General features: G+C 33.6%; 2 protein-coding genes and 1 long non-coding RNA gene across 5 annotated transcripts in view; 2 read left to right on the top strand and 1 right to left on the bottom strand.

Moving 5' to 3' along the window:
- Nucleotides 1–1,973: 1,973 nt before the first annotated feature.
- LOC139513692 (uncharacterized) lies at nucleotides 1,974–4,992 on the top strand. The gene is made up of 2 exons (XM_071302405.1): nucleotides 1,974–2,017; nucleotides 3,980–4,992. Exon 2 carries the CDS (start codon nucleotides 3,983–3,985, stop codon nucleotides 4,883–4,885), a length of 903 nt encoding a protein of 300 aa, XP_071158506.1. The 5' UTR covers nucleotides 1,974–2,017; nucleotides 3,980–3,982; the 3' UTR covers nucleotides 4,886–4,992.
- A 4,502-nt stretch (nucleotides 4,993–9,494) lies between these two features.
- LOC139510724 (uncharacterized) lies at nucleotides 9,495–12,276 on the top strand. Its single transcript, XR_011661973.1, has 2 exons — nucleotides 9,495–9,575; nucleotides 11,763–12,276. It is a non-coding gene; the product is annotated as an uncharacterized lncRNA (long non-coding RNA).
- A 2,082-nt stretch (nucleotides 12,277–14,358) lies between these two features.
- The window catches only part of LOC139513733 (coiled-coil domain-containing protein 34-like), a 30,327-nt gene continuing 28,048 nt past the window's right edge, over nucleotides 14,359–16,637 (bottom strand). For 2 of the 3 annotated variants that reach the window (XM_071302490.1, XM_071302488.1), the window contains one exon: nucleotides 14,359–15,522. The gene's annotated coding sequence lies outside the window, so the exon portion shown is untranslated. The remainder of the gene's footprint in view (nucleotides 15,523–16,637) is intronic. The other variant, XM_071302491.1, reaches the window with a different exon arrangement.

The raw sequence follows: 16,637 nt of genomic DNA, 5'->3' as shown, positions 1-16,637 counted from the left end.
TATAGACATGTAGATGAGTAACAGTAAACTAAAAATAGCAGGAAATTCAGTCAGTATGTGCAGATGTGTAACGATGAATAAAAAGATCAAGAGATAATTTAACGCTGCAAGTGGTTTGACAGATAAAAAATAAAAAGGAAATGCACTAAACTGTGTTCATAATTAAATTAACAACAATTGAAAATGTTCAATTCTTTTAAGGAGACAAATTGGTTCAAAAACGGTTAGACTTTCATTTTAGTCAAGAATATATGAAGAAAATAGCGTCAAAACTCTTTCAACATTTTTTTCTACGAAAAGGGGATTCGAAGTTACAATTTCAATTTTTAAGAATAGAAAAGAGCGATAAAAAGGAACAATCAAATTCATAAAAGCTGGACAACATAAACCGGGATGATCTCAGGTGTTCCAGAATGGTAATCAGATCCTGCTCCACATATGACATGTAATGCAAAAGTCGTACTTTGACGGAAACCACAATGCTTCGGAACACCAAATACATCGCAGATGGTATCTTCAAAGTCCGGGACTTTGTAATGAAAAGAGTTTTTTTAGTTTGGCGGTTGATATTTCACCAATCATCAACAAACAGTCCGTATCCAATGGATACTAATAATGCAGCCCTACTTGCTGACATGTCTCGTTTTTATCTTTACATTAGAGTTACTAACAAAAATTGCTCCTTATATTCGTGCAATTTCCTCAATTCAATTTACTTGATGATTAAAATTATGGCACAATGTTGACTGCTGTACCCCTATTTTTGACATTTTTACCTATTGTGTCTCTTTGTTTTGTTCACGCATCCTTGTGACTATAATATAATTTGATGCGACTGTCATAACAGGAGGAGGTTAAGCTAGCTATAAAACAAATTTTAATCCACCATTGTTTACGTAAGAAAATGCCTGTACCAAGTCATGAATATGATAGTTGTTATCCATTCGTTTGATGTGTTTGAGCTATTGATTTTCCCATTTCAATTTTGATTAGGGACTTTCCTTTTTGGATTTTCCTCGGAGTTCAGCATTTTTATGATTAATTTTATTTGGTTGTATATCAAGAATTGATCAACGATATTTGGTAAACTACTGTTGCTTTTTATTTTATATAGATAACTCGTTAATTCCTATAGGTTATATTGGCTTCCAACTGAATTTTATTGTCTTACAAGTGAGATGTTAAACTAGCTATAAAACCAGGATTAATCCACCATTCTCTACATAAAAAAATGCCTGTACTAAGTCGTTAGGAATATGACAGTTGTCCATTTGTTTGATGTGTTTAAGCTTTTGATTTTGCCATTTGATTAGGTACTTTCCGTTTTGAATTTTCCTCGGAGATTAGTATTTTGGTGATTTTACATTTTTCCATGGTTTTGGAATATCAATTGTTTCCATTTGCGGTCCTTCACTTCATCAGTTTACTGCATGTTACTAAAAGACCGGCGACTTACTGTGAGTATTGGGACTTTATTGAGAGTATTGTAACTTTACTGTAAGTTCTGTGACTTTTTAAAACAAAACTATGACTTTACCGAAAGAAAGATGTTGATCTTAAAGGCAGAAGGAGTGCATGCTATTTACTGCTGGGTCTGCTACAAAACTGTTACTTTAGAAAACGCATTGTGTAAAATCAAAGAGTTGTCAGTAATATGCATAACTAATACTTGTTCAAAAATATCATTATTCAACTAATAAGGCTGAAATATCGATGATAATAAAAAAAAATCTATACTGGAAGTCAAAGTACTGGTTTCACAGTTATCGTGTAAAGGGAAAACATTTGATATTGACTGATTTTGCTCTATAATTTTTATAACTATCTGACCTTTGAAATTCAGAACTAAATACCATACCCAAGGAAGTTTATACGTATCTGTATTTATTTCAATATATTGTTTTTCCATTGATCGTATACAATTTAAAAATAGACAAGGTGTTTTCCGATAATTTTTCAATGAAAATTTTCTGGAATCGAAAATAAAACAAGATAACGCCATTTTAGATTATAAAGGGTATGTATATATTTCGTACTACAATTATAATGATATGTTATGTTCTTTAATTTATTGTTTAAAACGACCTGGCTGACAATGATTAAAAATCGTTCTTCTCCGATGTACATTAGAGATAGTTCAGAATTGATCAATATACAATATTAAACTGTTTTTGTATATCGCCATCTCAAATATGAGTTTCTTATATAGAATTAAGGAGATGTGTTACAATTGCCAACGAAATAACTCCCAAGCAGAAACCAATTGATGTAAAAATGAATACATATATGTCCCTGTACGTCCTTCAACAATGAGCAAAACCAAAACCAGAATGCCTGCTATCAAAGGTCCTGAAATGACTAGTGTAAAACAGAATAAACGAGAAAACTAACGGCCTGAGTTATGAACATAACACCTAACTTCATCTAATCAGATATTCTAAAGCTTTATTCTTCCTGTATGCAACAGATATTCGACAGTTAGATTCTTCCTGTACATAGCCCATGTTCTACACCTAGATTCTTCCTGTACAGAGCAGATGTTCTATTAGCTTCGTAATCACATCGCCTTAAGCTTTATTCTTCCTGTGCAAAACCGATGTCCTACAGCTAGATTCTTCATGTAAATAGCCAATGTTGTACACCTAGCTTCTTTTTAACCGATATTCTACACCTAGATTCTTCCTAACCAATATTCTACAGTTAGATACTTCCTGTATATAGCCCATGTTCTACACCTAGATTCTTCTTCACCGATATTCTACAGTTAGATACTACCTGTATATAGCCCATGTTCTACACATAGATTCTTCTTAGCCGATATTCTACAGCTAGATTCTTCCTGTACATAGCCCATGTTCTACACCTAGATTCTTCCTGTACATAGCCCATGTTCTACACCTAGATTCTTCCTGTACATAGCCCATGTTCTACTCCTAGATTCTTCCTGTATATAGCCCATGTTCTACACCTAGATTCTTCTGAACCGATATTCTTCAACTAGATTATTCATGTACAGTGTAGATGTTTTACTCGCTTCTGTTAATCAGATATTCTTTAGCTTTATTCTTTTTGTGCAAAACCGATGTCCTACAGCTAGAGTCTTCTTGTACATAGCCAATGTTCTACTCCTAGCTTCTTATTAGATATTCTACAGATAGGCAATTCCTGTACTTATTCGATGATCTGCGCCTAGCTTCTTCCAATCTTCAGCAAAATCTAAAGCTAGAATATCTCTGTACACATCCGATGTTCACCACATAGCACTTCTTTTGATCCGATGTCATACAACTATATTCTTCCTGTACATAGCCGATGTTCTACAGCTCGCTTCTTCAAATCAGAAATTCTAAAGCTTGGTTCTTCATGTCTGATATTCTACATCTAGCTTCTTCAAATCAAATATACTATAGCTAGGATTTTCAAATCAGATATTCTACATCTAGCTTCTTCATATCAGATATCATACATCTAGCTTCTTCAAATCAGATATTCTACATCTAGCTTCTTCATGCCCGATATTCAACACATAGAATCTTCCTGTTCAAATGCAATATTCTACAACTAGATTAAGCCTGTCCGATATTTACAGCTAGATTGTTGTAGAAATAGATATAATTGGCCAATTTGACAAATATGTAAAATTGAGAATGGAAATGGGGAATATGTCAAAGAGACAACAACCCGGCCAAAGAGCAGACAATAGCCGAATGCTACCAATGTGTGTCCAACGCAGCGAGAAAATCCCACACCTGGAAATGGTCTTCAGCTGGCCCCCAAATAAAATTGTGCATTGTGTAGTCGTAGTTACTTGCAGAAGCGTTAAAAAACGTTTTATGTTGGGATTGTGTGAATGTACCCTTTAGAGATCCCGAGAAACTGAAATATGTTTAAGTGTTCCCTTATTTACACTAAAGAGAACACTTTGCAACCTTATAGAATGTTTTAAATCCTGTTGGCTATAAACCTTTTGTTTTATTAGAAAATGGATTTAAGACCATCAGAGATATACTTTAGCCAGGAAGAAATCAATAGTCGATTCGACAAAAATAGTCGTCATGGTGGAAAGAATATAGGAGAAACATTAGACGAGTTAATGGAAGAACGATGTAGTATCAACAGTATACCCAAAATTCGCGTCATGTGGATGGACGGGAAATGGGTAACTGCTGATAACAGACGGTTATGGGTCTTCCGCCATCTTGAAAAACTTGAAAAATGCACAACAATTTCTGTGGACAGGACCTATGAAATTCCTTCCCGGAAATTAAAGTCTTTAAATGGTGGAAAGACAGTAAGATTTTATCCTCGACGATTTGCAACTGGTAAATGGCACCAACGAGTATCAAGCATAGACACAGACACATTTCTTTCAAAACAATCAGAAGCAAATGACCAAAATTTTACAAGAAACAATATTACAACTTCACGCTTGAGCATGCTTAGAACTCTTGCAAGTTACAATCAACAAATTCCACGAAGAGATTATTCTGAACTCTCTGACTGCAATGCAGCTATAAGAAATCTTTCATTATCAACATCCAGAACCGTTGAACACCTTGATCCATTGGAAATTCGATACACCAAGGAGACAATAACAATTAACCGTTATTTTGCAAATTTGAAACTCGGTTTAAGATACAGTGTAAACGGAGAGAATGTAGATCCCATCACTGTTTATAAAGTATTCGGGAAGTATTGGGTCACGGATGGTAACAAGAGACTGTGGGCATATAAAGAAGCTCGGTCTCTTGACATGGGAGTTCGTATTCAATTGAATGTAAAGGAAGACAAGGAGGAGTTCTTAGAACTCATGCGAATGGACCGTCCATGGTTGTCATTAATAGATATTTTGCAGTCTGGGGAAAATATACAAATACTTACATGATATTTGTCAATTTGATAAATGCGTTGACAATTTTTATTCTTACTTGTGTGTTGTTTTACCAAAACAATTTGTGTGTTATAAAAATAAAAATAATATGAAATATTTAAGTACAGAAATTATTTTTTAAGTATCATCTCACGACACCATACATTATCTTAGGTGTTTAATGTAGATATCAATTGGAGAGAAATTTATACAAAAATCGTAAGAGTATAGAACAATATGACTAGTTCATTGCTAATAATTCTTATATTACTATATCTTATATAATAGATTGCTATCTGCATTACAAAATAATCATGTCTACGTCTATTCATATACTTATATGATGACTTGTCTCGTCCTTTTAAAAAAAAAAGGTACATCGGGGTTGATAAATATTCCGTATCAACTTCACAAATAAAACACGATGGTCTTAAAAGTATAGATGGTACAGACGTTGTTTATCGTCTTATTAACGTGTTATGCTATTATTTTATTTGTCTTAATGAACAATACTGTTTCTGTTGTTTCTGTGTGATATCCATTAGACGTGACTGTATACTTATTTATCCCTCGTTGTGTTATTATTCTAATAGTTTTTGTATTTTTGTCTTTATTTTTGCTAATATGCTTTGTATATTTAAGTGTTTTCACTCCTGAACCATAAAAATGAAAATAGTCAATACCGTTATTGACCTTAAGTTTTTAATATTTTCCAATGTCGACTCAATTTTGGTAAACATTATCCCATATGTTGGTATGTGGAATCAATAACGCAGTTCAAATATGATAAAAGAGCAAACAACAGTCATATTCCCACACGATTTCTACTTTTCACGACCTCCAAGGCTTCGACTTGTGAACAAAGTTGAAACGCAACGATTGTTTTGTTAATGCACGGAATTGATATAAATGGTTATTTTCCAATCATTCAAGGGTCATTCGGCTCCTGAACGGCAAAGGTGGAAAACAAACTTCAGTATTAAACTCGAATGACAATAAGAATAGACAACAAACAATGACAACCACTCGATAGTAGGTTCATGTGCTGGGTTGAGTTAACATAAGTGATGTTAATAATTAAATGGTGCAAGTTGTTTATGGTGTTATATTACGCCTAATTTACATAATGTTAATAGATAAAGAGAAGTATCTTCAGAAAATAGCACATTAAAGATAAAAATTTATATTTTTTGCACACACAACACCAATCTAAGATTACTCTCATTTACTAAAAGCTAATGAGGTTGAGTGACGATTACATGGTGATGGATTAGTCTGCATGCTGTATATATGTTACTTTTATTGATTTATAATAATTACGTATACTGATTTGATGAGTGCCCCGTGTGTAAGGGTTAGGGTGCAAATAAGGTGCAAATAAGAAGTACGCTATAGAAGCGAAGCACCTGATAGAGGAGGAAGATAAAGACTAGGTAACAGGTAACAGGTAACAGGCAGCAATAGGCTGATAGAAGAGATGCAAATCAATGTTTAAACTATCATCAAAGTATTTAAAACATATGATTTCTAGGACGTTTCAAAATCTTTTGATAGCAAACAGTGTTGTTCGTGTTTGTATGTTGAACCTCTTAATTTGCACTAGTAAAGACCATCTGTCAGCTTGTTCAAGCCAGAAGTTATTTGGGTCTTTGTTTCGGCTGATCTGAAGTGTTTAGATTCCGAAGCTTTTAAAGATTAATTTAAACTAAGATTGCAGAGGTTTTTTTAGACGTTTATGTCAATATTATTTACTGGTTAGACTTCTATAACGAGATAAAAAAAACTTACTATGGACAAACATTGATGGACTTTCAGTTGATGCGATATAATGTGACAATTTAGTAATACCCCAGTCCCACTAGGCCACGATCGCACTACGATCTGTGAAAAAAAAATGCAAATTTTGATGATCGTAGTGCGATCGTGTAGATCGCAGTAAGATCGTATCACGATCGTGGTGAGGTCTTCAAGATCGTGAAGAGCGTGGCCAACTTTGAACATGTTCAAAACAAATCGTGGTGCAGTCGTGGCGAAATCAGGTCGTAGTAGAAGCGTAGTGAGAGCGCACTAAGATCGTAGTAAGATCGCAAAGGTCGCTGTACAATCTTAGCGAAAGCGTGATTCTATTCGGAGAGACTGCGCTACGATCGCACAGCGACGTTATCACGACCTCACTACGACCATCAAGTTCTCACTGCGACCCAACTACGCTTCCACTTCGACTATACCACGCTGTTCACGACCATAGTACGATTCTCCGTCCTCATCACGCTCTTCTTACGACCTGCCTACGTTCACACTACGACCATCATTCTCATTGTCATTTTCACATAAAATATATAAAAATGTTCCCTAGATTTTGTTTGTTTGAATGTAATTATCCATTTGCTCTAACGGCTCAACCACGTGCTGATTGATGTGAGCCAAGGCTCCGTGTTGAAGGCCGTACCTTGGACTATAATGGTTTACTTTTATAAATTGTTACTTGGATGGAGAGTTGTCTCATTGTCACTCATACCACATCTTCCTATACATATTGATACATCTATGTCATCTCTGCTATCGTTCACTAAAATATCGTCATTGAGCTTTATGGAACAGCAATAGGTTGTAATTTAGGTTGGATTGGTCGGTCCGACATCTCTGCTTGAACAGGGTTCGTTACTTTGCTCCCTCTGCCTCTACATCAACTCCTACCACCATGCCCACGTGTTCTGGTAGATTTTGGTGGCATGACTGTATTGTTTCCGATAAATCTACGATTTAATCAGAAATAGAAGGAATTGAACTGTATTGATATGGAACACGATGTTGACGTTATTGCTGAGAACGTAGTACGATCGCGCTATGAACGTAGTATAATCGTGGTAAGAACGTGTTATAATCGCAGTAAGATCGTGTTGCAATCGGATAACTCGTGGTATGGTCGTAGTGAGAACGTGAAGAGCGCAGAAAGATCTTGATAAGCGTAGTGAGCTCGCAGAATAAGCGCGGTGAGAACGTGGTATAATCGTAGCGGGATCTTTGTAGAAGCGTAGAGAGGACGTAGTAGCATCGTGAAAGCAACGAACATTTACATTTTCATGCCGCTCAGTACCACGACCTCACCAAATTTATTTTAGATCGCGGTGAGCGTGGTGCGATCGTGGTCTAGTGGGACTTGGGCTTAAGGGCTTTATTGGATTGTAACAGAAAACCAACAACAATGTAATCATTTATGTATTATAATATGATGATAATAATGAGTTTAAACTTTAAACATATTTATTCATCATCATTTCAAATATATCATCATACAAAATACACAATAACAATAGGATTCGGAAACAGGCTGTTCATAGCTTATATTAATCCGTTTCCTTGAAATACCAACTCCAGTTAACGATTACATGAATAAAGAATGCAATGTTACAATTATATGGAAAATGAATAAATAAGTAACTATATAACAGAAATAGAAAAGAGGAAAAAATATAATTTGAAAATAATAAAAATACAACAAAAGAAGAAAAAAAAATAGAGAAAATTTGAAGAAAAAAAATTAAAAAAAATAATCATACACTTAGGGTTAGGGTTAGGGTTAGGGTTAGATGTTTAGATTAAATGCAAATTTGTGAAAATAGTCAACAACAATTAAACTTGTAAATCTCTTGCACTTTAGAAAGAAATTTTCGTACTTTTCCAAAAATTTCTTTATTTTAGTCTGAAGTGTGTGATCCAAATAAAAGTAAGTATACTAATAATTAAAACTTCTACACAGAACTGTTACGGCATTGACTTTATCACTTGATTCCGTAATGCATTTTATTTATATAAAGGATGCTTGAGGGGTTTTGATTTACATAATGAAGAAGTTCGAATCAGTTTTAACCTTATAACTACGTCGTATCTATATTTGGTTTAACTACGTCGTAAATACAAGGCAAAATCGTGTTTAACATGTTTAATGGTAAATGTATGTTTTAACCCACGAACTATATAATTACACCAACGGCACAATACAAACAATTACATCTTACATGTGTAAGTAAGAAGAAAACAACACACAAATACAGTTCTTTGGGTTTTAGGAGACGTTTAACCCTTATGTAAATAATTTTTAGAAGTAGAACAATTTTTTTACCAATGAGGTTATACCTAAAAATCATCTGAATTGGTAATAAAAGTATCAAGTGCTTCATCTTTAAATATTCACTTATCAATACAAACAATTTCATGTTAATACTAATTGAGGGTACTTTAATGTATACCACAAATATATGGTGAATTGTGCCTATTCATGTTGTTCAAAACTCAAAAGTAGTAGTTCTACGGTACATTTCATACGAATTTTACATGAAAAAAGTTGAATTTAATGAGTTCGAAATATTTATATGCATGTAAGTTGCTTGATCAAAATGTAAACTTTACAGTCTTCAATAATGAAGGAACATCCCCCATTTACCCACATAGCAATAATTTACAATTTAAAAGAATATTGTTACGGGCTATATCAAGCAATGCAGCTGGCAAATATAAATTTAAAAATTTGATACGTAATATAGTAATTAATTGTAATAACCAGAGGCTTCAATAGGCCTACATGTACAGCATTGTTTTCCTAGTCATACCACCTGTTATCGTAAGTATATATATAAATAGAGATCATTACCACTAAAAACTGTATATCTTGGACAAGACATAAGCACTACGACTAAAAATGCAAGTAAGTAAAACATTACCAATTATGAAAACATTTTAACATTCAAAGATAAAGAGGTGCATGGTTATGGTATACATATATTGTAATGTGTACTGTGTAAATATTTCAGTTATTAAAACAAAAATCCTCTTAATAAACTCTTCAATTGTAAATTCTGCTACGACTTCAAAGTTTGTTTGTAGGCACTATATTGCAGCAATGTTTGTTAAATTATGCATCACAAATCTACCCGATTTTGAAACAAATTCAGTTTTTGCATTTTATCCCGGACTATAATACTCGATTCTTATTCTTTATTTCTGGAACAGACAATGAGTTTCACCAATCAAGTTTGATAGATATCAGTATCTTATTTTACTGTAAATTACATGGAAAGAAATTAAAAACAACCATGTTGAAGACCGTACTTTGACCTATAATGGTTTACTTTTATAAATTGTGACTTGGACGGAGAGTTGTCTCATTGGCACTCATACCACATCTCCTTATATCTATGGTTGCCTATGTTAATAGTTTTGTACATAGTTTTGTTCTCCTACTTGATTGCATTTAATTTCTCTATTGATTTTGCAAAAGAGGAGGTGTTAGGTAACATGAATTTAAAAAAAAGGTTCGATCGCTTACGGTTTAGAGTCTTACCTACAGAGACATAGTATTAAAGTCAGGGACAGCGGCGACAGTGACGTACACGATTTGTATATACTTTAAAGCTTTATATTTCAGAAGGTAGAAGATTTGAATGCTTCATACCTTGTATACAAATAACTTATGGTACGATCTTTCCGTCTTATCGTAACTCTATTTATCTTGACCTCGTGTTCGTGGATCACTGACATGTGACATACTCACATATTATGAATAATTGGATAACAATATTTAGTTTACTAGTATGGGACTGGATACTCTTGCAAGATATACATGTCTACCAGACAGAGTTCGTCTTTAATTCAAGTATATCAGTATTCAAGGTTAAGTTTTTGTATCAAATATAAAAATAGAAGATGTAGTATGATTGCCAATGGACAACACTTCACAAGTGACAAACGACACAGAAATCAGCAACTGTATGTCATCGTATGGTCTTCAATACATATAATGAGCAAAGCCAATACCACATAAACAGCTACAAAAGACCCGAAATTATTTAAAATTAGTGTACAAAAAATTAGCAGAAAAACAAATATGTAACACAGTAACAAACGACAACAACTGAATTACAGGCTCCTTGCTTGGGACAGGCACATCATGACACACAGAAAGTGACGGGATCCCAACCCTCTCCTAACCTGGGACAGTGGTGTTACAGTACAAAATTAGAACGAACTATAAAAATCAGTTAATAAAGACTTAAGTCATCAGATGAATACACTGAAATGGCCGGGTACTTGGACATGACCTTATTTTCATGGATTATGGATATGTTAACTATATGTGATACTCGTAGAAAAAAAACTTCGTTTAACAGTCTTTCAACATAAACTGTTATCACAGAGATATGTCTCGCCTATTTGTTATTTTGATAATGCAAATGTTGAAATTTAAATAGCAAAACTTGAAGATGTAAGTTATGCAAATATTCAAAGTCTGTGAACCATGGTACATGGCAAAACGATTTCCATGGAGATAAGATGTGCCAATGTTAATACAACTGCATACCAAATACCATTGACTTGTTATAAGTTGTTCCCTTTAAACAAACTAAACACAAACATTAACTTGTAAAATATGTAAAAGTTTCAAAGTCAATGAACCATGATTACGGGGTGGGGCTATATAATCTCCATTCAAACTATACTGGCAATTGCCAATAAATTTGCATACCAAATTGCATTGAGCAGTTCATTTTAAACTTATATAATGACAAACTAATACATGTAAACTAAGCAAAAGTTTCAAAATTCATAGAACATGACTGAAGGATTTTTTGGGCCAAATAATATCCATGGAAATGATATGTGCTATTGCTTATACGACTGAATACGAATTGACATTGGCCTACCACTAATGGTTCCCCTTGAATGACCAAGTATATCCGTCAACGCGAGCCAATAAAAACAATGATAAGAAGTTGAGTCAACAAAGTGTGTACATTATTTAAGATGAGTATCAGATACAAAATTTGTAATAAAAATTCTCTACGATTATTCTGAACTTTTAAAACATGAACACAGTCTTTTTAATTTTTTTCAGATGAAATACATATTTACACTGTTTTTTCTTGGATTGGCTTTGGTGGCGTCACCAGCCCAAGCAAATACAACTTGTTGTCAGTTACGATTCGCTGACTGTCAATTGACATGCCGGAACTATGCCAAGAACAAGACAGCCTGCATTCGCTATTGTGAGAGGGCACTAGCAGCATGTGCAAAGAGATGAGACAAAGTTACAAAGACATCAAACGATACAATAAAATGAGACAATAATGGCTTACTTTGGATTGCTTATTTTAAATTGTATTATGAATAATGAAGATTCTTATTGTTTAGTGAATACATTTATCTTGAAATTAAATATATAAAAGACCTTTCATGAATAAGCATTATAGTTTTACTACACAGCTTTTTCATTAAAATAATGCTATGCGTAAGGAATGTAATTATTGTGTTTGCAAGAACCTGACCTACACCCAAAGTCTGCATAATTAAAAATAACTTGTCTACGTGTTCTAGTTCACCTAGTACAGTGAATAAAAATATAGAGATGTTGTATGATTTTGTATAACACAACTAGTGCATAATGTTCATTCATTATTCGTTCTAGATCAATTAATAGTCTTTTAAGTTAATCTAATAGTAAATCTAGTAAAGTTACTTTTTCTGAATAAGTTTTTACTGCAACAACTAGTCAACCCATGGACAGTAAAACGATGGGTAAAATCTAGAACCGATTCCATCGATTTCATTTGACATCTAACTTGAGTCCATTCTCACCGCTCTAATCACTCAATACGTATTAAAAAAAGATGAGGTATGATTGTCATCGCACAAATCCCCACAAGAGACCAAACGACACAGAAATTAACAACTAAAGGTACCCGTACGACTCTCAACAATGAGCAAACCCCATACCGCATAATAAGCTATAAAAGGCCTCGTAATGACAAATGCAAAACAATTCAAATGAGAAAACAACCAGCCTTATTTAAGCACACAAAAAAGAACTGAAAACGAATATGTAACAAAGCAACAAGCAGCAACTACTGAATTACAGGCTCCTGACTTGGGACAGGTACATATAAATGTGGATGGGTTAAACATGTTAGTGGGTACACTCTCCACAAGAGACCAAAATGACACAGAAATTAACAACTATAGGTCACCGTACAGCCTCCAACAATGAGCAAACGTCAGGCCAAACTAAGGTGACGTTCAACCATGACGAAAGATGTCAACTCTAAAATACTCTCTTATATGAGGCAAAACTAAAAGGAAGAATATTGCCATGACACAAAACACACTATGTCAGCTCTTCAACTCTTTTACGTAAGGCCACACTAAAAGGTTGAATATTGCCATGGTACAGGACAAAGTATATCAGGTCTTCGACTCCTTTAAAAAAAAAACTTAAAGGGGGAGTATCGCCATGACACACAACACAATATGTCAGATCTTCAACGCAGTTTCATATGGCAAAACTAAACGATTGAGTATGGCCTTGACACAAGACACACTATGTCTAGTCTTCATCATCGTTATATAAGGCCAAACTAAACACACTTTATCAGATCTTCAACTCCATTACACAAGACCAACCTAAGGTAGAGTATGAAATAAAACACTATGTCAGCTCTTCAGCACCGTTACATAATGCTAAACTAAAACGTTGAGTATGGCCATGACACAAGACACACACTTTTTCAAGCCTTCAACTCCGTTTCATAAAGCTAGAAGGGTAGAGAGTATGGCCTTGACACCAGACACTGTATCAGGTCTTCACCATCATTATATATTAAGGCCAGACTAAATACACTTTATCAGATCTCCAACTCCATTACACAAGACCAACCTAAGGTAGAGTATGAAATAAAACACACTATGTCAGCTCTTCAGCACCGTTACATAATGCTAAACTAAAACGTTGAGTAAAGCCTTAGGCCAGACTAAACACACTTTATCAGATCTTCAACTCCATTACACAAGACCAACCTAAGGTAGAGTATGAAATAAAACACACTATGTCAGCTCTTCAGCACCGTTACATAATGCTAAACTAAAACGTTGAGTATAGCCTTGACACCAAACACACTGTATCAGGTCTTCACCATCGTTATATAAGGCCAAACTAAACACACTTTATCAGATCTTCAACTCCATTACACAAGACCAACCTAAGGTAGAGTATGAAATAAAACACACTATGTCAGCTCTTCAGCACCGTTACATAATGCTAAACTAAAACGTTGAGTATGGCCATGACACAAGACACACACTTTTTCAAGCCTTCAACTCTGTTACATAAGCCAACTAGTAGGTAGATTATGACCATGACACAAGAACACTATGTCAGCTTTTTCACTCTGTTATGTAAGGCCAAACTAAAAAGGTGGAGTATCGCCATACAACACACACTATGTCAGTTCTACAATCCTGTTATGACAAAACAAAAATATGGGGCATGACCATGACACAGCACCAAAGATAATAAAACTCTTCAATATTAGGAAAAACAAAAATATGGAGTATGACCATGACACAAGATCTATGGTTTGATAAGCAGGAAAAAAAACATGTGAATACCATGAAAAGAGTATGTCAGCACAAACTTTTAGTGATATCTATAGACAAACTGGTTGTAAGTACAATTTTATTGTCTAAATATCACAGAGTTAGCAAAATAAAAAATATAATAACACAAATTGTCTAATAACTATCAACAACTATCACTATCTTTTAATCAGTCATTCATTCATACTATATGTTTGTAAATCATCTCTATTTTGACATCAATCAACCTTTTACATGTTTATGTTCATATAGAAAGGAAATAACATGAATGATACTAAGTATATAATGAAATAACATATAAAAACTATTTACCAGAAATACGACAAAAGCCTGCAAACAGATGATAGGCTAAGAACATCATTGACTTTCTTTAAACAAAATAGCTAGAAAGCTTCACTCAATACAGCAAAATTGATTTCTGATAAGATTATACATCTGATGATTGTATGAAACTAAGTCTAAAATTACTTAAAGTTACATTCTAATTCCTTTATAAGCTACCAAGTTCAGAATATTTTGTTTTTTCAAACATGTACAAGAATTATATATATGAAATAATGTGACATGCATTTGGCAGCTAACATGGCTAATGCTGCTTTCAAACACAAGCAAAACCTAAGAGCACAATCTCATTTTTTGAACAATTTTTCTATATTGTATAATTTGTTGAACAAAAAAGGTACTGCTAAGTAATATCATCACTTCCATCTATTCCCATGTGATTGATAGTATTATAGTACTATTTGAAAACAAAAAGAAAGTTAGGTTTATGATGATTATATTCACATTAACAATAAAATAAAAATTAAAAAAAAACCTATTATGTTTTTAAAAAATTTAGACTATAAAATAATTGTTTTTCATAATTAATAGACTATTGGATTTCTTATTTTTATAGTATTATATATTTTTCAAAAAAAAATGAGAACAGTTATCGACCAATCAAAATACTGGATTTGGTGTTTCATGCACAAATTTTGTACAGAGAGGTGCATTTGGTCTACAAAAAGTCTAAAAGGTTAAATAAGGTATTGGAGACCTGAACTTCTAAAAGGTGCACAACTTATATTTATATAATAGAACATGCTATTAAATATAAAAATAATGAGTTTTGAATACTGAAAGCTTCACTGGTAACACAGTGACAATCAGATACCTCTAGTCCTTTGTAATCATTTCAAACTGATCATTAACTAAAGGTCTTTATAATCAAAGAGCTGAAAGCTCTGAAGAAAAATGACGCCACTGTCTCTAATATTGGGATATTTTTTTATGCAAGTCTTGATTTTTAAATACCGTAATTAGTTTAACAATGCAACATGTCTCGTAAGCATATAATTGATATTCGTATACATGTATGTGTGTGTGTGAAGTGAAGATGACAACTGGCTGATTTTTTTAAAGACAAATGAATAGGTCAAGACTACCTGAATTGTACAAATAAATACCATAGAAAGGCTTGTACATGTTGTATATTTCTCACTGGTACATAGTCCGAATCCCCTTCTCGCACAAAATTTTAGGGAAATAATCTTTTTGTTACTTTTATCAAAGTTCTTATGAAACTCAGGTAATTTCAAAGAATTCTAGTCAAACCGGCACCTGGTCAAATCTGCATCCGGTATAGTAAAATTGTCACCTGGTTAAATCGACACCTGATAAAGTCAGTTCGTCGCCCATGTTAAATATTTATTTTTAACAGTATTCTAAGCAAAAAGAGTAAAAATAAACTAGAGGCTCTAAAGAGCCTGTGTCGCTCACCTTGGTCTATGTGAATATTAAACAAAGGAAGCAGATGGATTCATGACAAAATTGTGTTTTGGTGATGGTGATGTGTTTGTACGTCTTACTTTACTGAACATTCTTGCTGCTTACAGTTATCTCTATCTATAATGAACTTGGTCCAGTAGTTTCAGTGGAAAATGCATATATGTTAGTAAAAATTTATAAATTTTATAAAAAATTTAAAAAATTGACTATAAAGGACAATAACTCCTTAGGGGGTCAATTGACCATTTCAGTCATGTTGACTTATTTGTAAATCTTACTTTGCTGTACATTATTGCTGTTTAAAGTTTATCTCTATCTATAATAATATTCAAGATGATAAACCCAAAACAGTAAAATTTCCTTAAAATTACAAATTTAGGGGCAGCAACCCAACAACGAATTGTCCGATTCATATGAAAATTTCAGGGCAGATAGATTTTGACCTGATAAACATTTTTACACGTGTCAGATTTGCTCTAAATGCCTTGGTTTTTGAGTTATAAGCCAAAAACTGCATTTTCCCCCTATGTTCTATTTTTAGCCATGGTGGCCATCTTGGTTGTATGGCCGG

This window comes from Mytilus edulis, chromosome 2, assembly GCF_963676685.1.
Source record: "Mytilus edulis chromosome 2, xbMytEdul2.2, whole genome shotgun sequence".
Lineage (NCBI taxonomy): Eukaryota > Metazoa > Mollusca > Bivalvia > Mytilida > Mytilidae > Mytilus > Mytilus edulis.
Note: the sequence above shows the minus strand (reverse complement) of the source record. Positions and strands in the feature narration are given on the sequence as shown.

What these genes read in the sequence shown, in the direction of transcription:
- LOC139513692 (XM_071302405.1), top strand. Translation starts at nt 3,983, where the DNA reads ATGGATTTAAGACCATCAGAGATATACTTTAGCCAGGAAGAAATCAAT.